Source organism: Argentina silus, assembly GCF_951799395.1.
Source record: "Argentina silus genome assembly, chromosome: 15".
In the NCBI taxonomy this organism is placed as follows: Eukaryota; Metazoa; Chordata; class Actinopteri; order Argentiniformes; family Argentinidae; genus Argentina; species Argentina silus.
In genome coordinates this window covers 12,525,939-12,550,645 of record NC_139669.1, presented here as the reverse complement: position 1 = coordinate 12,550,645, position 24,707 = coordinate 12,525,939, and the positions used below count along the sequence as shown (strand labels likewise).

The following is a 24,707-nucleotide window of genomic DNA, read 5'->3' as shown; positions in this document are numbered from 1 at the left end:
AGTTGTTTTTTTGTGCCAACGCTTATAATCGATCCTCTTTGTTTTCAACGTCCCTGTGACCACTGATAGTTTTAATGAACTTTGCTCACTGTGTAGCCTATAGTTGATAAATAAACACAAATGTATATATTCCAGGTGCAACGTGTCGGTCACATAAACAAGACCATCATCATACAGAATATTTGCAATTGTTTGAGAGTTAAATTTGGAATTGGACAAGTTGCAACAGAGTTATCTCAGTTTCTTCATTGATGTGTGACTTGCACTGGTTTCTTAATGATAACAATACCTTGTGCCGTCTCTGAAGCCCTGCAGTACTAGTGACATCGCCAGACACTGCCAACTGTCAGAGAAGTATTTGCATGTAAAATGCATAAAAGGTGACGTGAAACATGCAAGGTTATACAACTGGCCAATTGTTTCAAATCAAGACATTGGACACAAATTATAAAACAAAACAATATCACATTTAATATAATCCTTCATGTACATGATACGTTCTATAACAACCAAAGAGTAAAATACTGAATATTGTAACAGCAGGCATATGGAATTATGTACAATATTTACAGTGACATATGAGCAATGACACATTTTGAATAAAACAAATGGAATGGACAATGCAAGCACATTCAATATCATGACATTCTATACAACCTGGCAATGAAGAAGTACATTATTGGAATACCTAATCACCTGTTTGGATTAATAAAAAGGATGATTACATGAGTATGGCATTTTCATCAAGAGGCATAAGACTTTGTAGTTGAAAGGGGAATTTTGAAATATGAATACAAACCTAGACTCTAGAATCATTTATTAATTATACTCTGGCTGTACTCATATCATATAAAGGTTGCGCATAGGAATAAAACATAAAATATAGCTTTACCATCTTAAAACCATGAATCTACACTGCCACCTACTGTCCAGACACAGGCTGCTCTCAGTAGATTCCTAGAAGCAAAGCTCTTTATGTTACCCTTTCACAGTTTTCACCAAAAAAGACAAAATATTCCAAATAAATAAATTAATACATACAGAGACTGTATGGAAGTTTACAGTATAATCCAGTCCTTAACGACTAATGAAATGAGTTTTAATGCCTAATGAATTACTGTCAAGGAAGCATATTATATGAGAATATTTATATACAGTGTATCTCTTCTTCAAGAGTGATTCAATAAATCCAATATTAATAGCTAAAGCAATGAGCAGGGTCGTTATTATGCAAGAAGCATCTATCCCAAAACGTTTTGAATGGATATGTACATTATAAAAGCTTGAACAAAATTATTAGTGCTAGCACAACATTACAGAGCTTCTAAAGTGGATATTAGTTATTTATATCTGACAAATGGTATTGCTACTGTAACAATGCACTGATATTTCCAGAAAATTAACAAAACTAGTTTGGCCAATGAATGCCTCCATTTGTCATCATCACTGTTACATCACATCTATCCTTGGCATACAGCGTTCCCTGTACTGTCAACAATGTGCGTTCCACTGTACGTAAACACATAACTTTAAACCCACAATCTTTCATTTTAAAAAACAACACAACGTCAGCCCTGCCACAAGCTGAGGGACGTGGTTGGATAAAATGTTACCACTCTCAAATTCATAGACAGAACTCTGTATGCCAAAAACGGCTTCACAAATTTAGGATTGTGGCTTTAATTGTCCTCAGATGACATGCTCTCCAGGTGGCTTCTCGTCCGTCTTCTTGGTGAAGACAGATGAGAGCTCCTGGAGCAGCAACTCCTGAGATGGGGTGCAGGGTCCGTGTTGCTGCCTCCTCCTGGGCACTGGCTGCAAGGGCGAGCAGAGCTCCGGGCTGTGGGAGTCAGGGCTCACCACTAGGGTGTCCAGTGAGCCACCACCACCAGGAGGCAGCAGCAGGCCATCCCCGCCCAGGGAGCGCACCGGGTTAGGCCCGATCATGCGGTCCAAAGAGGCCGTCTTCCTGGGGCCCAGGGCCAGGCTCAGGGGCCGTTCAGGAACCTCCTGGGTGTCGGAGCTGCTGCTGGACAGGAAGCTGGTCTCCAGAGACTTGAGGACCTGCAGGCCAAAGTCCCCCACCTCCTCGTACAGGGGCTCTGGGCTCTCTGGACGCTCCTCAAAAGAGTCCTGCTGAACCTTCATTGGCTGTATGGAGAACCAAAAGAGATAAGTGATTTCCTAACTAATATCTAATGGGTGGGTACTACGGTTCACAAGGTGAATTTCCCCCATAAAATGTAATGCGCTTTGGGCATCTGGAAAACTAGCTAACACAGATAGAGGTTTGTATGTTTGATTATATATGTACAAAGCGACTTGGCATTAAAGCACATTACAAAAATTACGATTTTCACATTATCAGAAGAAGGTTGAGATGTATTTGTTAGGGATGATTTGAATGAAAATGGGTATTAAGGAGATCATCTGCAATTACGCTAACAAAAAAGCATGTGGTTAATGGGAGAAATGTGGAAGAGGATTTGCCTTCCAGTGATGTCAAAAAAACAAACAGACTTCCTCTCGTAAGGCGTGCCCATTGTTTTAGTATCACAAGTGACAACCTCAAGATAATTGGCCAATACACTGAGAACAAAAGGTAAATTCTAGCAAAACAATTCACTTGTAAATGCATTGGGGCTGGGGTAGCTACAGCAATAGCCAGGCCGTTTCTGAAGACACACAGGAGGAATTTGCTATAAGCTTCCAGCCTTCCCTCAAGGCTAGGGGCCATAGAACAATACTGGAGAACAATCTCTCCTCCCTATGCATCCTGTTGTACACACTTCAAACATCCCCACCAGCATCCTGATGATGTCATCGCAGGAAACCAAGGCTTCCAGCAGGAATGGGAGGAGAGGTTTTTGGCAGATTGAACCAACTACATTTGTAAGGGAACAACACTGTAAACAGATAGGCCTATTTGAGAGATGTTGAAGAGTTTCAATCGCAAAACTATGGAGAACAGCATATTAGTAATTTGGAATTCACTGTTGTTTTCAGGGGAAACTGGTTACTATGTTCATGTTGAGAGTTGAATTCTAAACTAGTTTCTGGTTAGATGATAGTGAATAGAAAGATAGTAAAACAGTCCAACAATAGGCCCCACTTTATTTTGACACTCTCATAATCCGACTATCATCTTCAACTGCAACCACTTGCTCCAGTTAGGGTTAGTGTACAAATGTATGAAGAACCAAACAGCATGCAAACAATAACCAGTGTGTGTGTATCCAGTACTTACAAAGAACATAGAGAGGGTCCTTCTGGCGTGCAATTTACGCTGCAGAGAAAGAACAACACCAGTGCACCCCATGAGCAACAGAAGAATGGTGAACACTATTGTATGTGATGGACTAAAAACACAGTGATACAAAATGCTAATACCACTAAATCTTAAAGGGTTACAGTAAGAGACAGCAGGGCAGTTGCCTCATGCTTGCACGCACCAGAGTTTGATTGGCTGAAAGCATGGTTGAGTTGCTCTCATCCCCTCGTATGGGCACCAAGGGCATGGTCCCGAACTTTTGCTTGGAGATGTCAGAGGAGGAGTGACGCCTTAATACTGGGGGTCGGGGGTCATCGTTCTACAGAGGGAATCACATGACCATTGAAACATATAGTCGTGCTAACTTTCCAATGGGCTACCTAAAGATGAAGTACTAGGTCTAGGTGAAACATATACAATATCTAAAATTGATGGGGAAAAGCAAGACAATAATGGATCGTAAATTATAATTATTCAGAGCATCTTGTATTTCTATACAGATTATGCATCTGTACTAATCTGGAGAGATTGAGGGTCTTGGAGGGTTTAAATGTTTATTCTTCCATAGCCTCTCCACTTTCCTGTACAATACCAGTGCAGACAAACCCAAAACCTTTAGGCGGGAACTTACACACACCTGTGCTTTGAGGAAATTAGTGATCCAGTCCCACAGGTCTGACTCACAAAAGCAACAAAGGTACCTGAGGGCACAGAGCAGTGATTAGCTGAACATTGAAACGGGTGGGGAGAAGCAGCCGATCAACATCAGGCATTCCACACTCCCACCAAAACAATGCAGACCATTTACATAACATATCCTATTGCATGTCAGATGATCTAACATACAGTATGATGAGGAATTCTGAGCAAATCTCTCAGGGTAGGTAAAGATGATGTATCCATGAACACGTTTCAATTCTATGCAATATGGTAGGATAGGAAACTAAAAACTAGTGACTACGGTACTTACATCTGATGTTTGTCCATCAGCACTGTAAAACCCCATCTAAAAATAAAAATAGATTTCACTGCTTTTACAAGTGGACGTACAACTGGTATTTTTGAGGAAATTGAAATACATCTGGAATATTGGGGCGTAAATATAAATGTATGTTACTTTGTGGGTGCTTTCAGCTTCTTCCGAATCCCAATGTAGATCTTCATAGATTTCAATGCCCATTCCTTCTCAGGCTTGATGCTCTGAAAGAACAGAACAATTGTATTGTATGAAAAACATCTAAAGGCCGCATCAAATCTTGACATTTACCTGTAATATCTCTTGTATCAGCTCTGCTTGTGTTTACTATGACAACCTGTATCAAATAACCCACATGTAGGAAGTGAAAAACAAAAAAGACAATAAGGGCAGAAATTACCTTTTTGTCTTTCAACAGCAGCAGCTTGTGATCTTTAATCTGAAATGTGTGTTCCTGGAACTTATTCCCCTGAAGAAGTTTGGGCGGCTCCTCACGACACTTCAGAACTCCCACCTTCGTTATTTCACTCTTGTAGGCTGTGACCAAAAAAACATACCACTGCCATGAGCTTAAAGTGCATATTGATATCATATGAAATACAATACACCAATCAATAAATCATATAACATACAATATACCAATCAATGAAAGTCATTCAGCTGTAGCTGTTTGGATGGACCAAGCTATCAGACCTTCCTGTTATTGTATTTCTGTGAGCTGTGCTAACCTGTGAGGATGTTGATACCCTCTCCTTTGGGTACTCTTTTGACTAGTAGATAAGCAGAACTTGGATCAGCCATTTTACACCACTGCAGGGCTTGTTCAAGGACCTTCTCTTTGGGATGCAAAGGCCGCTCTGGGACAAAAAGACAAACAAATGATAAATCTTTGTTAACTTGCAACTGTTCATTGGTTAAGCATTATGTGATGGTTAACATCACAAAGACTTCATGTGTCAGACAGAAACTGTGTTACAGTTTAGTTGCATGCATTTCTAACAACCTTCTTCAAGTCTTCTAAAATATCAGGGTATCATATTATTCTCAGTTCGTGTTATCATAATTTCAGTTCTGATTATTTGCAGTGCGGCTATGTGTTTGTTGTTGGAGCTAAAAGCTATTTTAAGCTGTTTCTATTTCGATTCATCTTTCAGAAAAACATGCGCTCACCAAGTTGCCCATCCTCTATTGTTTCAAACGTCAGCCAGACATCTTTCTCCCCAGCGGGAACGTTCCTCATGTACAGGACCTGGTTGGTCAGCTCCTCAGCAGACATAGTTGGGGATACCTGTCCACATCATGGTCATTTTAGATTCCTAGTTTCTCTAAGAACATTCAGGGCCAGCAGTTTGGGTGGTGGCTGGTGACCAGGCGCCACCATGTGGCTAAATGTGTCATGGCATGGGAATTGTCTGACTGTTACAGAAATGACACATCATCGCCTCTCCATGTAAAGAAAAGAAAGAAAGAAAATAATCTGCACTTACTTTTAGTGTGATACAGCAGTCCGGTATTTTGTGCTCCAGATACACCTCAATAATCAAGTCACCTGCTTGAGATAGCTGGAGAGGACAGAGAGAAACCCATGTGTAAATCTGTAATCTGCCATGACTTCACTTATCAGTCCTCCCTTGGAAAATGACATGTTAAAGTACCTGTGTGTCCTTCCAGGTGGTGATAAGACTGATCTCTAGTTCTATCTGGGTCCGCTGCTCCTCATCGATCTGAACAAATAAAGTCAAACATGCGTATACAACATGAATACTCAGGTTTGATTTAAGCAAACTAAGATGAACTACCTAATTTCTAAATTGATAAAGCAATGGTTTATTTGACTGGATCATGATCTCATAGCTCTTTGGTTTTATAAAACATAATACGTACAATAGATCTGCCATACTCACGTCAAAGACATACAAGTAGTTGTCAATGAGGTCCTCAACGATCTTCACCTCATGCTCTCCTTTCCCGTCTGTCTGGAAGAGGCTGGGTGCGAACAGCAGGGACAGGTTCTTGGTGCACATCTGGTTGAGGTCGGCACACTTCTGCACCCTGGTCCACAGAGAGAGAACAAATGTTATTAAAAGGAGTACTTTATTCAAAATAATTTTCAAGTACATTTCTCATCAGTCCACCATACGTATGATCCCAGCATATAATTATTTTGTGCCTTAAATTCTCATAGATATCCAAATGACAATCTTATATTTACCTCCTGGAATAGTGATTATATGATGTGTTTTGCATCACCTTGATGCTGTTACTCATTGCAACACAGTACTTACAGCAATAATCCCAGTTCTAACTTTGACTATAACCACAAAAACAGTGCATCAATAAATGTGAAATACTGTACTCTACATACAATAGTGTGTTATGCACCCAACAATAAAGTAAACTGTGACCAAAATATGACTTGTTATTCAGGGGTCTGAATGGAATAAACAATGACTTATAAGGTGTATACAGTAGATTATGGTAATACATCGAAAGAAGGAACTGTGGCTGGAGGCTACTGACCGATAGAGGTGGCTGATGAGCGCGGCCAGCGTAGTCCTGTTCACCCTGGGTAAGCTGCGGATGATCTCCTTGTATCTGTCCAGACGGTGGGTTTTTGGGAGGGGTAGTTCTATGGGGGGGTGAGAGGGACAATTCAAATGTTATGGAGTTGAGCTGATAGACAAAAAATAAGTCAGCAAGAGAGAATGTTTTGTTTATGATCTTCCTCACAACAAATGTGACAAAAATCACTTTATGTATCAATTAATCGACAACACCTCTGGAAATTCGAAATATAAATACACTAAGAAAAACCCCAGCAAAAACTCCAAGATTAATAGTATAGCATTAGTTCTCACAGCTCCAGAAAGTGCTAATACTAAGACAAGCTGTTCTGTGGTATCACTTACTGGCAGCTTCCTTCCACATGGGGTGCAGGTCTGCCATAAAAATAGGGTCATCAATCTCTCGAAAGAACCTCTTCAACACGTCCGTCACATCCTCGATGAAGTTATCCCCGATCCGTAGTTTCACATTCCTGGCGTCCTTACGAAACTCTTCCATCAACAGCTTGATCCTGGACTTGGCACCATTCTTCCTGTAGATACCCTCATGGCCTAACCCTAAGGAGCAGATTACATCAGGGCTGCATTCAGTGGGGTGAAACTTTAACAAAATTGCAGGTTGATAACAGGGAAGGCTTGTCCTGTCTTCCGATTTCTACCTCCACCAGCCTCCCCTGGTAGATAGATATGTCATGTAAGGTATAGCATTGACATGAGACATTTACCCATCAAACTACAGTAAGGTTATTTGCATTAGTGTTTACATTGATATGACGCGCATCACCTCCCCCGGTGTCTATCACTTACCAACCATTTTAGTTTGATCCTTTTAATTTATTTCATTTTTATTTATTTAACCACTTAGTACCAAGTGTCACTGTTTTCCAAGGAGTCCTGGATCCATAAAACACTTAATACAGAATTTTTCCTCACCATACTGTGTGATGAAGGCGATGCAGCTGTCTACGATGATGGGGATGTCATTCCTGCTTAGCTGCTGCTCACTCAGAGTGTTGCCCTTCCCGCCTGCAGCTCTCTGGATGTCTGTGTACCACAGTGAGAAGTCTGTCCGTCCCATACCCTGGAGATGAAGGGTCCTGGAGGGTAAAGTGGGTATTGTCTCAATGCAAGCCAAACTAGCTCCTATGACAAATGTGACCGACTGGGTTTGAACCTAGGTCATCCATGGGCCACAAAACTGTGTTAGCCTGCTGAGATGAAGCCTCGGCATTAGCTCCGGGAGTTAACACAAGCATTCAAGTCCCAGGAAAGGTTATACATCTTATTGTATGTGTGGCAAAACTGAGAACTGACCTTCCTTTTTCAACCAAAACTAGGATGTCCTTCTTCTCATGGTTCTCATTCTCAGAGGATATACCTGAGAGACAAAGAAAAATACAGACCAAACATACATCAGTTCTATGACATTTATGTACTTATGTATGAATGTTTTCTCAAAGAACATGAGAAGGTTGAACACGGGGCACTTGGAGTACAGAAGTCTGTCTCAATGGTCTGTCTCAAATTACCCAACGTCATTTCAGCAACATTATGACCACACTGGTACCAGTCTTTCACTCACTGAGCTCTTGCAGCCGTTTGAGGTTGATGATGTCCTCTGCAGCTCCGTCGTTCCCCGGGCAGATGAAGAGGTTCGACTTCTGCAGGACAAAGTAGCCCTCCTTCCACTGCTGTGGATCCAGCATGGCCTTGTAGCGCAGGACCCCCACCCGCTCAAAGTCCCGCGCCAGCAGGCAATGGCAGCTCAGGGGTGTGGTGGCCTGAGGAAGACAGCACAGGAAATTGTAAAGTAAAACATGGAGCACCAAAGAAAACACATATCAGGCTAATTAACTGACGTTGTTCGTTGAGCAAAAAGGAGCTATGAAAATAACATGGCAATTGGTATCTGGCAATTGGTATCAGCAGTGGGCACTGGGCAAACAAAATAATCAAAAATCAATAGAATAAAATAAATCAAATACAGAAAAACTAAATGAAAAAAATTGTTGATACCTTTCCAATGGCCTTGGCCCAGCTGTGCAGTGCATCAGGTGTTTCCAAGCCAAACTGGTAGAGCTTCTCTGAGGAAAGATACAGCTCAAAAGTATAGCGAAACCTAAGATAACAGTAGGAGAACAACAGAGGAGAAATCATAAATCATAAAAACAGTCTTTCACTTTCAATGTTTATATTATTAATTTTTCCACATTGGTTTCAAATGGAATTGGACATCTCACCTGTCAATAAAACCGTTGTTGTTGTTGCAGGTGTCCGGCCTGCTGACTCCTAAACAGAGGATGTCTTTTACATGGATCTTCATACTTGGTTCAGCACATCTGTCAGACTCGTAGAACAGAAGGGACCTCTCCACCGTGCACCAGAACTTCTGGAAATCTGGGGTTTGCAAGCCAGAAATACAGCTGCTAGCGTTTCTTTGAAATAATATGTCAGAATGTTATGATGGGAGCATGTGGGCAACAGAAAAAGACTCCTAATCAATATCAACTAGCCTTGTTTTAATATGGATATTCTTTAATACATAATACAATAAATGGAAATTAACTAAATTGAATTTAAGTTTTTTTATAAGAAAAATGTTTACCATAAGAAAATTGTAGAAGTAGAAATCACCTTTTTTTAATAATAATAATAAATAAAAAAAAATCACAATACTAACGGCACAAACACGAATAGCCACTAAACTAACAGCACTATTTCCAACAGAATGTATTGGTCTGTCTGATGAAGGATTTTGTCCCGTGGAGTACTTTGTTGTTAAAAGGCCTTTATACCGATGTTACTGAGGAAGCACATTCCTCTATTCAACCTGTGCCAAGTGGTGTGCTGGCACATAGTCGCCTACCTTCTCTGGTTTTCCGGGATAATGTTCCTTTGTTCACCGAGCCTGACTTGTAGAGGTAGCCAGAGTGCAGGACGGGCTGCATAATCTCATCATACACACTGGGATCTGATCAAAGAGGACAGAGAGTTAGTAAAAAAATAAATAAAAAAAGACGAAATGGAGAACTTATGCATCCAGTGCTTTTGCTCTGCTCTTCTCTCTAGGCAAAGATAGCTCTCACGTTGTTAATCTTTTACTCACTAGGCTGGCATACAGAGCATGGTCATTTATCACAACTGCTCTCAGTCTGTACTCTCTGTTCATGCTTCCAGGTTACCTCTCAGTCTGAATGAAAATGCACTGGAAAAAAAAAACCTCTAAGCACCCTGAAAGGAACTCTACAAAGTCTCAAAGGCGCACACCAAAAAGGGCCCTTTTAGAAATGGTCTCTAACATCGCACTTGCAGAGCTCTTAAAAAAATCTATAAATGTACAATATACCATCTATTCATGTCATTCAACACAGAAACATCCATTTAAGAATTGCTTTCACAGGCCAAACACATGTATGAGGTCATCTTTCAACTGAACCATGCTGTAATTATTTGAAAGCTTTCCAAATGTGAAGCACACACAGGGATGCATCCTAGTCCAGCAGGCAGAGCCCTCACCTGAGGTGCCCTGTGTGTGTACGTAGTCCAGAGACAGATGCTTGTCATAGCCATTAGAGTCGGAGAGACGGGCCGCCTCCGCCTCGGTAAAGATCTGGGTGACCGTCTTCAGCAGGTTCTGCTCAGTCACAGCAGTGCACAGCGCCTGTGGGGAAAGGAGATGGGGTCACCCCATCAGATTAGCACTTTAATCCACGTTACTTGGCCAGAGGGATTACAGAGATCATTGAATGCATACATACTCTCCACCAGTACCTCCACAAACACAAACACACACTCTCTCCACCAGTACCTCCACAAACACAAACATGTGCAGGCCAGCACACGGACACAGCCACAGACATACACACACACGTGCGCACACACACACACACACACACACACACACACTCAGCAGACGCACCACTAAAAGCATTCACGGCCACAGGACATTCAGCCCAAATTCCATGAAGTCCCCCCGTTCACTGTCTACCCTTTTATCTGCTCTCGTAATTGTTCCTGTTTCAAAGCACATTCCGTTTCATTATTGTTGGGATAAAAAGTCTGGTAGCCTGGAAACGTTGCAGCCATAGTGTAACTCTATTCTATACATACCGACAAGAGCAAAAAGGTTGAGAACCATGTGTTTTTAAAGGGATAGTTCATCCAAATAACAAAATCACATATTTGGTTCCTTACCCTGAAATGAGTCAGAACAGACTTCATTACACACTTTGGTTCTGTTTACATTGGCACTGTCACTATCTGCTAACTTGCTAACTGATAACTAGCATTTTCAACCAAAAACCAATAGAAGTCATTGCAAAGTAACTCAAACAAAAGATAGTCAACGTCAATGTGGTACGTTGAATCCTCTCACATTTGCAGTTTGTTTGCCTGTACTGTACCTTGAGCAGTTCCTCCTGGGTGTAGCTAGGTTGGGGGTGGCGGTAGCGGCCCTCGCGGTACTTGTGGATAATGAACTCCCTCCGCTGGTCCGGGGCTACGTCACAGTCCAGCTCATCTGACGGGTACAGCCTGGCAGCCCAGAACTCGTTGGCTCTGTCATTGCCCAGCATGATGAAGAGCTGCCTCACACAGATAACATAACGGTCAAACCACATGGGGGGCGGAGGGCTTATTATTATTAGTACACTTGAGTCCTCATTTCATATCGGGATGTTTCACCACAAATGTCAGACATTGTATTCTTGCACATCATTACTTTCTCTTCTTATCATCATATGATCCATGTACTGGTGATGGATGTTCGAAAATCAGCACACTGTATTTTTGTACAGAATTTTACCATTTGACAACAGAATTATTGCGGCTAACTCGCTCCATACACTGTCCCTGAATTTGCCCCCCACCTGCACAATCTCGTTGCTCCACACACTGGTGTCCAATTTCAAGCTCTGTACTTTAGACACCATTGTCCCCAGACCTCTGTGTTGACCTGCAGGCAGAGGAACACAAAAGGCCCCACAATCACTCTTACGGCATTAGACAATGTTATTGTGTTGGAAATAAGATCCTCAGGTGCAGCCTCCAAGCCATGGGACTAAGGTGTGTAGCCTGCTATGAAACAATTCTGGGCCAAAACCACACTTTACCTAGAACAGGTGAGCATGATACAACAGGAGAGAATGGGGTGCTCTGTGAGTCACTGCTGTGGTTGTTGAAAAAGCATTGATAAGACATCAAGGCCTGACATTAAGTCAAGTCAAGGCAAAGTTTATTGGTCACATGCACAGGATACAGGGGTGTGTGTGTGTGTGTGTGTCTGTCTATAAAAAGAAGTTGGTAAATGAAGTCTCCAATAAAAAAAAAAATCATCCAACAGCCACAGTACTTATTGACCCAGGTCTGTCCTGAACAGGTGTCGTCCAATCAGTTAAATTCACCTGCACAGTTCTTGCAGATGACGACACACAGGTTGATGGAGGCCCAGTCGGGGTTGATGGCCTTGCAGTCGGCACAGATCTTGTTGGACCGGTTGGACCAGATCTTCTCTGCCACCTCGTAATCAGAGAGGGTCTCCGCTATAGACTCCTGCAGAGCCTCCATCCAATCCCTCTTGTCACGCTCCGACTCTGCTGTGAAGCTGTGCCCATGGGAAAAGAAAGCATACAGTAGGTTGAGTGCCAGTTGGCACCAGTTGGTATCCAGTAACGTTTTGTTCAACTTTTTTTTTTCTGTTTGTATTCAGGTTCATTGAGGGTGCTGTGTAGGGAGTTTGTGAACAACAAAAAACTGCAGAACCATGTCTGTAGTACTATTGAGTACTAAGTACATGCCCCCCCCACTACACAGTACTAAGTACTATTATTATGTTACTGTGGTAAGAGAATTCAAAAACATTATCAGTAAAATACACTCACCAAACACTTTATTAAGAATACTATACTAATACTGGGTAGGGCCTCCCTTTGCTCTCAAAACAGCCTCAATTCTTCGTAGTATTGATTCCACAAGATGTTGGAAATATTCCTTTGAGATTCTGGCCCATGATGACATGATTGCATTGCACAATTCCTGCAGTTTTTTCAGGTGCACTTTCAAGCTGTGAATCTCCCTATTGTTCTATTGGATTCAGATCTGGTGACTGAGAAGGCCACTAAAGAACACTGAACTCATTGTCATGTTCATGAAACCAGTGTGACATGGTGCATTATCATGCTGGAAGTAGCCATTAGAAGATGGGTAAATTGTGGCCATGAAGGGATGCGCATGTTCAGCAACAATACTCAAATAGGCTGTGGCATTCAAGTAATGATTGATTGGTATTAACGGGCCCAAAGTGTGCTAAGAAAACATTCCCCACACCATTACACCACCTCCTGAATGAGAAGGTGTACAGGTGTTCCTAATAAAGTGTTTGGTGAGTGTATATGTAATTGTAAACACAGACCTGAAGACTTTGTATGGAGTGATGAGGTCAAAGCTTTTGTGTTTGCCATCTCTGATTGTAGCTCCTCTGGCCTCTATCAGAGTGATTCCAATGCCATTCTTAAAACACTGCAGTGGAATAATGTAGTGAAAATTAGAGCTCATGAAGCAAGAAATGTTAGTCCATGAGAATACAAACTGCCCTCTATTACAATACAAAAGGGTAAACTCTGTGCAAATGCTAATTTAACAACCAATACCATTAGGGGAGGGAACAAAAAACCATTGACTGGTGCTAGTGCTCACAGGTAATGTTGATGTTTATTTTTAAAAATATATTTATTTTGTTGTATTTTGTAAAAGTGTAGTCACCTGCTCGCTCTTGTACAGCCAGACTTGCTCTGTATTTATGGCGGTGTAGATTTTGGATTTGGTCCCTTTAAGCTCCAGGAAGCCGCTCTTCTGGCAGTGGGTGCCAGGGCCGAACCGTGGACGGCCGAACACCAGCTGTTCCTTCACCCTCTCCTGCAGGGTACTGCACCACCTGTGTCTCTGGACTGGGGGGGGCATTCCAAAAAGTGCTATTGGCTGTTGGCTCATGTAGAAACTCATACAGTACATGCTGTCCCAATTCTCTCTACCCTAAATCCAAGTGCAAAAATAAAACATTTAAATCTTTGCTTTATAGAGCACTACGTGAGCTAGTTTTAACACTCGAGGTGAATTAAAATTTTAATCAATGCAAGGAATTCATTGAAATTCGATGGGTGAATTTGTTTTCAGAGGCTTTTTCGACTCATTCATTAACATCTTGCATTGAGTGAATGAAATGCGAATAGTAAGAAGTTTATTGTTGACCAATAACTTCTTACCATTCGCATTTCATTTACTCAATGCAAGAGTGAATTTGCACTTTTCTCTATAGTTAGTGGCAATCACATGATGTTTCTGCTTGTTTACTTTGAGAACTGGTCTCTGGTTTTATGGTTGCTTGTGAGTGAGTTTTGAAGTGCTGCGTTTACCCTCGTTATCAGCCCGGAAGACAAATGTCCTGTGACTTGTCACTATCTCAAATTTATTATCTTTGGCTGCCCGGGCCATCTGTATAGCAGCCAATGGAATCACTCCTTTTGGGTATACATCCTTGAAGAGAAGAGATTTGTTAAATCCAAATGTTTAAGCACTGGTGAACATACACAATAATGAACATTGCCACTTCTCTTAATGAAAATGTTATACAGTCCATTTATGCAAAGACCTTGAAGTAACATAATGTAGTAGACCCCAAAGTCTGAAGCAGAGACAGGATGCTGTAGTACAATAGGGAGAGGTCATAAAATCTTCAACGTTTCACCATACCTTCTCACTGCCAAAGTACATCAGATTTTTGCCATCAAACTTCACATAGCGCTTCTGGAAAACGTAGTTCCTAGAACACCAAATATAAGATGACAGTGACCCACACTAATTGATTAAAATCACCAGAATAAGACATTATTTATTGTGATCTATTGTGATTTGCTGTACATCAATATTGACATCCAGATTACAACATCATTGATTTGATAAAATAATTAATCAGTAACATTGAAAAGGAAAAAAAAGGAAACAGACAGTACTGTAGACTTACAACTACTGTATATTAAAGACCTCTCAACTTGTACTGCAAGAAAACACAACAGAGACCGGAAAAACAGTGGGGAAAGAGGAAGAGGAAGAGGAGACACACCGCTTGGAGAAGACAGATACGAAGCACAGACAGTAGTCCCTCAGGAGGGAAGAGAGGCGAGGAGAGGAGAGGAGGAGCAGCCCGGGCCAGGCGTACCCTTGTGGGGAGAGCTTGTCCAGCCAGCCACAGATGATGGGGGCCGTCCGCTCCGACAAGGAGGTGTAGCTGGCGTAGGGCGAGATTGTCTGGTCCTCGTCGAGCTCTGAGGGGTACAGATTGGGGGGTAGGGAGAGGCAGCGAGGGGGGGGTGCCGGCTCCCCCACAGTGGAGTATCCCTGGGACTCGCTATGTAGGGCGTGGGATAGACGCTTGGTCCAGGATAATTTATGTACCCTGGAAAGACATGTTTCAATTCCTGGTTGATATATTGGCAGTTAGCAATTGCTGGGTTGGACAATTGGATTTAGAAGATGGAGAGAGCTGAGAGCATTTTAAATCTAGGCTACTTTCTCCATAAGAGTTGTGGTCAGAGTTTTATAAGCAAACAACTAATGTATTTCTGGAGAGCTAGAAGCATTTGTCTCCTCAGACACACTAATCTTACCCAATCTTTCCCAAATGATCCTCCCCCTGCTTATCTTCATCCTTTTTTGTCCTTCCCTCGCTTTTTGTCCTTTCCGCCTTGGCATACACAAGAGATAGCATATGCATCAATGTTAAGAGTGCCCTTTGACCACCAAAACGAGACACAATGCAGAATTTCTGATGGAGTTTTGTGTAACCTGTTCATACACACTCACTTCAGTCTGTTGAAGTTGTCGCCTGGTTTGGAAAACTGTTCCACAGTATGGGCTGATATCCTCCTCTGGGTCTTCAATAGGGACTAGGGTGGAAGAAGCAAATGATCTAAAAAAAAACTATTACCTCTAGGGGAGTGTATATACTATAGTACATGCTCAGAGTATGAAACATGAAAATATCTGTGAGGTTACTCACATACAGAGGCATGCAATACTTACCTCCATGGGGAGATTTAGAGGTGCTGTTATTTAAAGTGCTGTGGACAGAAATCAAAATATCTGTTATTGTTTTGGACCTTAAAGGAGGTTCACTATTTTACACCTCAGATGAGATGGGTTCCTTAAAAAAAGGTTCACCTCAAATAAACTCTCTGACTATTTTTAGGTTATTTGGCCACAAATTATGAACTTTGTTTTTGTTCCACTATCACTTCCATAGGTTTTTTGTTAGCGGTGGCTAAAGTGAACTGAAGTTAGTAGTGACTTAACCAACTATAGATTACAGTTTCTCATGGCCCATAGACTACTTTCAACATAAGGAACCATCTGACTATAAGTTGTAAAACAGTGAACTCTCTCTTTAAGGTGGAGGCTCCGATCCAGAACTAGTGTGTGTACAATACATGGTTCAATACATGGTTCCATACTGATTTGGAACTTCAATTTTTATGAAATACTTCAGAGAAGTACTTGAGAGACTGTACTATTCTATATGATGTATACTGTAGCTATGACATGAAACCTATGTGTACCTGTTTCTTTCAGGTGTAATATCCAGTGCTTGCCGAGGTGGTGGTAAAGGAACAGACTGGTTGCATTGTGTGCGTCCACTACTGGCGACAGTGCCAGGTAAAGTGCCACAGTAAATCTCATTGGAGACCATTTCAATTCCACCACCTGGGGAGTGGGGAGGGGAGGTGGACATCGAGGAGGAGAATCCAGTGTTGTCATAGTTACAAGGGGAGGAGGGGGAAGAGGAGAGAGGCGGGGTTAGGGGCTGGTCCTGGTCTGTCTGTCCGGGGGATGAGGAGACCCTGAACATGGCTGGGGGAATCCCTCGGTTTAGCCTTGGTGGTACGGGGGGCAGCACCCCACCAGACTCAGATGACGCAGAGTTACTCAACCTCCTTTCAGTCAAGCTCCGTCTTTGGTTCGGGGTGGGGGTGGGGGTGGGGGTGGGGGTGGGCGCTGGGGAGTCCACACTGGTCTCCCCTGAATTCAATCCTTCCAACACAGTGAAACAGAAAGATTCCTGAGAGGGTTTTCTAGATAGCTGGGTTTCTGGTGTCGGAGCGGAGAGCCGCGGCTCCACTTTGTGTCTGTGGAACACAGTTCTGGGTTTTGGTATGGGCTTTACCACAGTGTTGCTCTGCTCCTGCCCCGAGTTCATAAGCATGGTGGGCAGATTTGGCACGGAGCTATTCCGGAACGCTTCAAAGGGGATAATGACGTTACCACTCCCCTGAGGGGACCTAGGTCCTACCGACTGCCCAGGCTGTCCCGTGTGAATATCCGACTCTGACTGACAGCGATCAAGTAAGGGCTCGGTCGTCGCTTGATGCTGATTGGCTCTCTGGATGTGGCCAATCAGTCTCAGTATCCGCTTCCTGTGTCCGGTGGCAGTTATGCCCAGCTTGGTGAGAGCCTCATTGTCTAGGTGACTGAAGTCTCTGGCCGAGAGAAAGCCTGACTGGTGGAACGTCTCCAGGTACCTCTCCAGGTGGATGGCTGCCAGCAGGTTCTCAACGTCCGTGTCTCCATCGATTGTTGCCATCACGTACATGGGCTTGGGCTTGGTCTCGGCCAGTGGGCAATTCAACGGCCATCACTGCCCTAAAGGCGGGACAGACTCCACTCCATCTGAAAGCAAATACAGAAAGATTTGTTGAGATGATAATATATTAACCTGGTCATAGAGAGTTTAGCTGTTTAATTTGGTCACTTGGTCTAACTAAAGAAATATTTCACATCATTTTACTACTGGTATGCAAGGTAATAGTTGTACATGATTGACCATAGCCATCACATAACACTGATTTCCCATCCCAGCTGTAATTGAAATCATGATGTTAACATCAAAGTGGTGTGTGTATGGGAGTGTGTCCATCTCAATCACATTTCAGCCATCCCGTTGGTCAGCACCTAATTTACAACCACATGCTGTGTGAAACATGACTCGGGCTGGAAGGGGTTAATAGGTTTTCCATGTTTCATGAAAGAGGGCTGTTCGGACTGAAATGGCATAACTGTGACATTTCGCCAGGAGGTCACGACCCTTCTTCCAGCCTCTTAAAATCACATATTTGAAACAAAGGCTGATGTCATTGATCAGACAAAGCCTTTTGATTGTTCCTTTCAGAAATGGGCTTGTAAAGTTGTAAAGCCTCTGTGGAGATGGCAGGAGGGATGTTACACAAGACGACCATGAGCATCATCATAGAATTATAAGAACACAGGATTTTGCATCAGCTGCATGCATCATGCCCAGTAAAATCACATCTAAAACAATGACTACAAATGATGTCACCTACTTGATTCATTGGTAAAGACTTTCTCAGGGCATTTGATTGATTCAACACCTTTAATAATTAGTTATTGTATGTTTGTCTAACATGAATTGGTACATTGAGCAAATGAGAAACAGCATGAAAGATTGGACAAATAGTATAAGGAGACCAGAGCCTGCAGCTAGAGTGAGGCATGCTGTGGGGAGGGGGGCATTGCTTTGAAAGCTCAGTGTGGACAATTCCTGAAAAAGCTTGGAATGCGTTACGTTTTAATGGATACTTCTCCCTGACTTGTGTGTGTCCCTATGGGTGACTCAGCTTGAGAACACAGTACTGAGGAGAATCTCAAGGCTGAGTGAGGCGCTTTTTCCAAGCTTGTGAGGGGGAGGCACACATGGTCCACTCCATTCCATTACAACAGATAGGGGTATAGAACAGGTTTAATACTGTATTTTGTATTCTATTTCTAAACAAATTTAACTCATCCTGATCCTCTCTCTTCCAGAAGGCATTGGTAGACTGAAAAATAAGAATTCCTATCAAAACATTCCAGAGTACGGGCACCAGACTGTAAATCCCTACTCTTACAACAGACAGCCTTGAGAAAACAAAAACATAATCTAGCAACAGTATAATTGTATAAGCACTGTACAGAGCAACGACAGCCATTGATACTTGATGGTCTCTCTACCCTTGAACAGTAAAGAGAGCCAGTAGGGAGGCAAGGCAGGCACTGGGAAGCTGCTGAAAGGAGCTATATGAGTCACATCCTACTCTTCCTTTGTCTGCACTCTGGAGGTTAACCTTTGGCTCCTGCGTACTGGTACACTGGGCTAGCTGTACAGCAAGCAGAGGCAGGAAGCCCATGAACTGGCCTGATAAAGCATGACCTGAGGAAAGCAGCGGGACAGAAACACCGCAGAGGATATCGTCCCTCCCATCCCACTTCCACTGCAGAAGGCATGAAAACAGATCTACAGCGCATAGCACTACTTGGGATACATCTAGAACTACTGGGGATAGATCTAGAACTACTGGGGATAGATCTAGAACTACTGGGGATAGATCTAGAACTACTTGGGATAGATCTAGAACTACTTGAGATAGATCTAGATACTACATGCATGGTGATCAAAAGAACACCAAAAGCATTTTCGGAGCAGCATTGTCAACTTTGATTTAGGCTCTCTTTGTCCCTTGCATACTCTGTTGTTCCTTAAAGGGCCAATCTGGGATTCAAACAATGACAAAGCGTTCTCCCTGCCACTTTTTTTGGTAACCAGCTGAGGGATGGTGCTGGATAATTGTAACCACTCTCAAATTCATCTATTGCGCTATGGATGTAAGGACTGACCATCTATAAAATGATTTTTAACCATGTTTTGAAGTTATACAGTGTTTGTTTACAGTTACAAACAATGGAGTAAAACAAGCTTATATTTTGCGTTCTGATGGGTAAGACAGTTGTACTAAGCTCCCAAAGCATAAGTTATATTCTTCAAGAATCATATATTAGTCAAGGACCATATATCATTAATTCAAAAGTCCAAAAATGGATGTACCATTTCCAGATTGCCCTTTTAAAAACAAAATCTAAATGTTTCTATAACTGGAGTCTCCTGGCTGTGTTGACAACAATTGTCTTAAAGTCCTTTGTTTCAGCTCCCATAAAAGACAAATTACATTAGAGCAACTTTGACATTCTCTTTTGATACATAAATGCTTTTGTCAAATCTTCTGCCAGACAACATTTAGAGGAGATTGTTCGATGACAAAATAGTGTCTGCACTGGACCACAACTTCTGCTCTGGCTACTGCGAGCAAGACGTGAGGGAACAATGCTGTTTTAAAAGGTACACTCCGCCATAAATGTCCACTGCAACACTAGTGAAAAAGGGTCCCTAATATGGGAGGTGTTGGGGGAGGCAATGGGGACATGTGGGTGGAGAGGGTGAAGGTGTAGGGTTGGTTGAGGTAATGGGGGGGGGGGGGGGGGGGTGATGGGGGAGATAACAGAGGAGGGGGGTGGAGAGAAAGCCACTCAGAGATAAACAGACATTCTCAGAGAAGCTAGACTTCAGCAGGAAAGAAACAGAGATGATCACTAAGATTTACTGTGAATAACCAAACAGTGACTCACAAAGCATGACTTAATATTAACCGTAATATCCATCACAGTGCATTCCCATGAGTCTTTCATGGCCCCGATGATACATGAGTGTTATATACAATGAAAGTCAGTTCCAACAACATCTGATCGTTCTGGGTTTGCCTGCAACAAACAAACAAACTGGGCCTGGCTTTATACCGCTCCTCTCCCCCACCAATATAGTCTTTATCTGGGCTAGCGATCTGGCCCCTGTCAGAGCAACTGAAAATACAGGATACAGCTGTCTCTCAAACACTGAGGAAAACACAGCTCCACACCCTCCTCTCCCACTCGAGAGGAAGGGAGAGAATGTCCCAGATGTTAGGATAGAGCAGGGCACAAACAAATCCCTGTGACACCACAAAGAGAGGCAACAACACAACTGTCAATAGTCTACTTTTATTGATGATTGTTTTGGGATGTTTTCAGAAAGAGTACTTGTTGCTAATGTAACAGGTAATGGGGATCTGAATGAATGAATGAACAAATGACGTGTTGGTGGGCTTGGAGAGATGGTGTTGGTATCGATGGGATGACATAAATCTCTGACAGCTGAGGCTTTCTTACTTCCCATGACATCACTTTCATAGGGTATTGTTCTAAAACAGTGTGTGTGTGTGTGTGTGTGGGGGGGGGGGGGGGTCTGCTCCAATTAAACAATACAAGTGGCCATCAGAGAGTTGCTAATTATTTCTGGTTCATGAATAAATGTAAATATTGTAAACCAGTTGGTAACACGTGTCATATTAAAATGATGAAACACTGACATGACTTGCTCATTTAGGTTCCACATGGAACATCTTCAATGAAGTATAATTGACTCCAGAGACAAAGCAAATATGACAAAGCGTGCACAAATAATTAATTTGTTTTGGGACTGGTTAAATACACTGCATGGAGCTTTCACACATATTTGTGCTCCTGTTGCAGCAGTGCGTTTATTTTCAGTAAATACAGAGTAGACTACTATTCTCCCCCGTTCCACTGTTCACATCTGCCTGACATTACTTTTCATTCAAATGTTATTTCTTTACATAAAAACATCTGAAGTAACGAAGATCTTGACAGAGGCTTGCACACTCAGTTTGTTTTTCATTGCAGGAGTACTTAGACATGATAACAACTATACAAGGCACGATATGGGTTCCACCTACAAATCCATACTCTGACAACACTTACATCACAGAGGCATTAGCACTGTTTTGTTTGTATGGACTTAATTGCATTACACAGCTATGCAACGCATTGCAAAATAAAGCGTGCTCTGTACAGAGGGGGTTATATGCAAAGTAACACTGGACATCACTGTAACTGATTCACTAGTATGGTTTATTAACACCAGCTGTCAGCATCTAAAGGAGTCTGTACATGCTATCTCAAGCAGACAGGACATGACATTATAGTACATAATATCACAAGATATATACATGATAAATGTTAGACTAACCAATATGTAAACCGGTCACCAGCACTGCACTTACAGTATGTCCCCTATGTTGCTATACATTGGAAACAAACACATTTAAACATGATGATCACCCAGATATGTCCCAAACTCCCAGGGTCCACTGCATGGTTCTTCAAGTCAAACAATTAGTGGAAGCGGTAGAGCCCAAAGCAATTTGCAAAACGGAGGATTCAAGGAGGCCTCTGGGATGCATGGTGCGGGGGGGGGGGGGGGTGTATATAAATAACAGTGAAGCACTATTGTGAGACACAATATGTCATTGTTCAGCGCTGGCCATGACTGCTCTGCCTAGGGATGACAGTACATGCTTGTGTGTTCGCTAACAGGCTGGGCCGCTCGCTAGCTCAGTCACATTTTGGGCTCTCAGAACTGGACATCTGACTGAGACACAGTGTTTTGTCAAACCCACTCTTTCTTCTTTGGAAGACACAACAACATTCAGCTAGTGTGAATTCAGCTGCTTCAGCAAACCTATGCTTATATGTAATTACCAGTGAGTGTACTGCAAAAAAGGTAGTGGTTAATTGGGTCACTCTGTGCCTGCAGTAAGAAAGAAAGTCTGTATATGAAACATACTGTAGATTTGTACATAGCTTTATCTTTAGTTCAGATAAGAATACAATCTTAGAAGTTAAGGAAAGGCATACTACTTACTGCACACTCCTGACCTTAGTCAGTATCTGCAATTAGACATAAGATGATGGTGATGAGTGCAAAGCTTTACGGTTTCTTATCCATTTATTTTGGCATTTAATTATGTAACTTCTTATGGTGACACAAGGGTTAGGGTTAGGAGATGGGGGTTAGGGTATTAATGGAGTCTTAGGGACCCATATGTGCCTGTTCATGCAGTGCAAATAGAAGAAGTAGTGCAAAGGAAGGGCATGCATAGGGTTCTGCGCACTTCCGAAGTGTGCGTGTGCGTGTGCGTGTGTGTGTGTGAGAGAGAGAGAGACACACAATATCCTTCCCAGATCAAGATCAAGATGATGGTGTAATTACAGTCACAGGCAAATATTATAAATCGCTGTGAAAACGTAAAAGCTGATAACACAATGTGACAAACACCAAAAATAGGAACACATTTGGAAAATTTGTTTCATTTGGATTTAAAACAACTTAGGCCTAATGACTGGCATCCTGTCTAGCTCTCACAGTCCGTGGAAATAATTTGTTTGCAACGTGACACATTTGAGAGGGGAAACAGAACAAAACAAGTGAAGTGAATAGAACTCAGGCCTCAGACCAATTCCCATGTTAGAGATTGAGAAATTGAAACCTGAGGCAATTCATCAGAGATTGTGTGTATTAAATCCTAATACTGTATTTCACTCTATGCCATATCATTTGGGCCATCGCATAAAACAAGATGGCTCTACGCTTGATAAAAATGGTTCAATTGGTCAAATTCTCTGTTTAGTGTAATGGTGTGCATACAAACAACATACAAAAACGTCAGGTTCCCTCAAGCAGTTCTGAGAGTGACAGGCCTATTTTGTATCATCTGTGATTTGATAAAAAATTTAAAAAAAGATGGCACTGGTCAACTAGTATAGCAGTATACTCATGGCATTTCATGTAAACACATATTGTAAAAGGATAAATAAAAAATGCCTCTGGAGAATCTTAAATAGAGCTAAAATCGTGTAAGTATGTCAATTGGCAAATTCCACAAGGGATTCTTTTAAACTTGTTATGGCCGCTCGCTTGCAGTCTAACACATAACTTACAAATTAATGGTTGGCTGTTCGTGATTAAATCAGGTTTCAGCTGTGAAGCTCTACAACTGTCAGATTCAAAGACCCACTCATGGAAAAGGATGTTGAGACCCCCTCCCCTATGGGCTGGGTCTGCAAACTGATAATGCAAGAGTGAGGTTGGGGATATAACGGGTAAGTGTAACATTTTGTCATAATGTGGTTCGTTGTGATACAAAATTAAATAGGTACATTCTTGTCAATTTACAATTTAGGCTAGTGAAGACAATACTTATTTTGTTTAACAGTGCTATAACATATATAACTTATAACATATCAAAGTGTATGGTTGAATACAACATATTTTCTTAAATCCTTATCATAAATTCACTGTAAAAATGCGACTGCCGGTGGGCTACTGCACGCAGTAACTTACTTGCAGCAGTTCAGTTTCAGCGATGCTTTACCATGATCAATAGCAACCTGAAGCTAAGTGAACGGCATGTCAAATGACATGGTAATTCAGTAACTGTAAAAACGAGAACTTTGACAGTAAATAGGATAGTTTATTACCTCGTCATTGCTGAATAATAAAATCAGTGTTATGCTCTGTCCTCAATCAATCTCATGGATCTCGCCCACGGTAGGAGTTTGAGGAGATCCGTGAGTGAGATAATCCAATCAAATAGTTAAGAATCTTTAATTACCTTCGCTGTGTCTTGTGGTCCCTAGTTAGTATCCCAATAGAAAATGTATGAATGATTACTGAATCCCTCAGTTATGCCGGGGTGCTCTCATGATTTCAGCAGAGGAAGCCTAAGTGCTGTCGGTAAGTTTGTCGCGATGGTTAGTTTACTCCGCAAAGTATCAAGGAGATCTTAAAGGGAAGGGCGTGGGTGAAATTTGGCCGACTTTTTTCCTGTTCAAAAACATATTCCTCGTCTCATTTAATACACAATCTGGAAGATTTCCTGCCGCACAAACACAATCATTTCAGTCAACCGTTTTTTCAATCAATCATTTTCTACGATTTCAATTAATTCTTAAGAAGAATATAACTTACAATTACAAATGCCTTATGTGCTTAGACGCCTACATCTTGACCCCAAACCTAAGGTTGTCATTATTGTTTATGTTTTCTTTCGTTTATGTTGTCTTTCTAAACAAACAATGTATATCTTCAAAATATTGTGAGACCCTTATGTGATGTCATGTCGAT

General features: G+C 42.0%; 1 protein-coding gene across 2 annotated transcripts; it reads right to left on the bottom strand.

Moving 5' to 3' along the window:
• Nucleotides 1-357: 357 nt before the first annotated feature.
• arap3 (ArfGAP with RhoGAP domain, ankyrin repeat and PH domain 3) lies at nt 358-24,316 on the bottom strand. 2 transcript variants are annotated; one of them, XM_083686175.1, is made up of 34 exons: nt 24,196-24,316; nt 16,420-17,527; nt 15,887-15,924; nt 15,668-15,750; nt 15,472-15,548; nt 15,024-15,260; nt 14,558-14,627; nt 14,221-14,341; nt 13,571-13,755; nt 13,221-13,327; nt 12,214-12,413; nt 11,680-11,765; nt 11,215-11,394; nt 10,328-10,472; nt 9,678-9,782; nt 9,052-9,208; nt 8,828-8,930; nt 8,394-8,592; nt 8,126-8,189; nt 7,745-7,908; nt 7,157-7,369; nt 6,768-6,876; nt 6,152-6,299; nt 5,903-5,971; nt 5,735-5,809; nt 5,418-5,535; nt 4,976-5,104; nt 4,648-4,784; nt 4,389-4,471; nt 4,242-4,277; nt 3,903-3,972; nt 3,453-3,590; nt 3,248-3,286; nt 358-2,151 (listed from the first exon to the last, which is right to left on the bottom strand). In XM_083686175.1, the coding sequence occupies exons 2-34, from the start codon at nt 17,448-17,450 to the stop codon at nt 1,690-1,692; spliced, it is 5,178 nt and encodes a 1,725-aa protein (XP_083542301.1). In that variant the 5' UTR covers nt 17,451-17,527; nt 24,196-24,316; the 3' UTR covers nt 358-1,689. The 2 variants fall into 2 exon arrangements, with proteins under 2 accessions (XP_083542301.1, XP_083542302.1); XM_083686176.1 differs by having other exon boundaries at nt 3,909-3,972.
• Nucleotides 24,317-24,707: the final 391 nt, after the last annotated feature.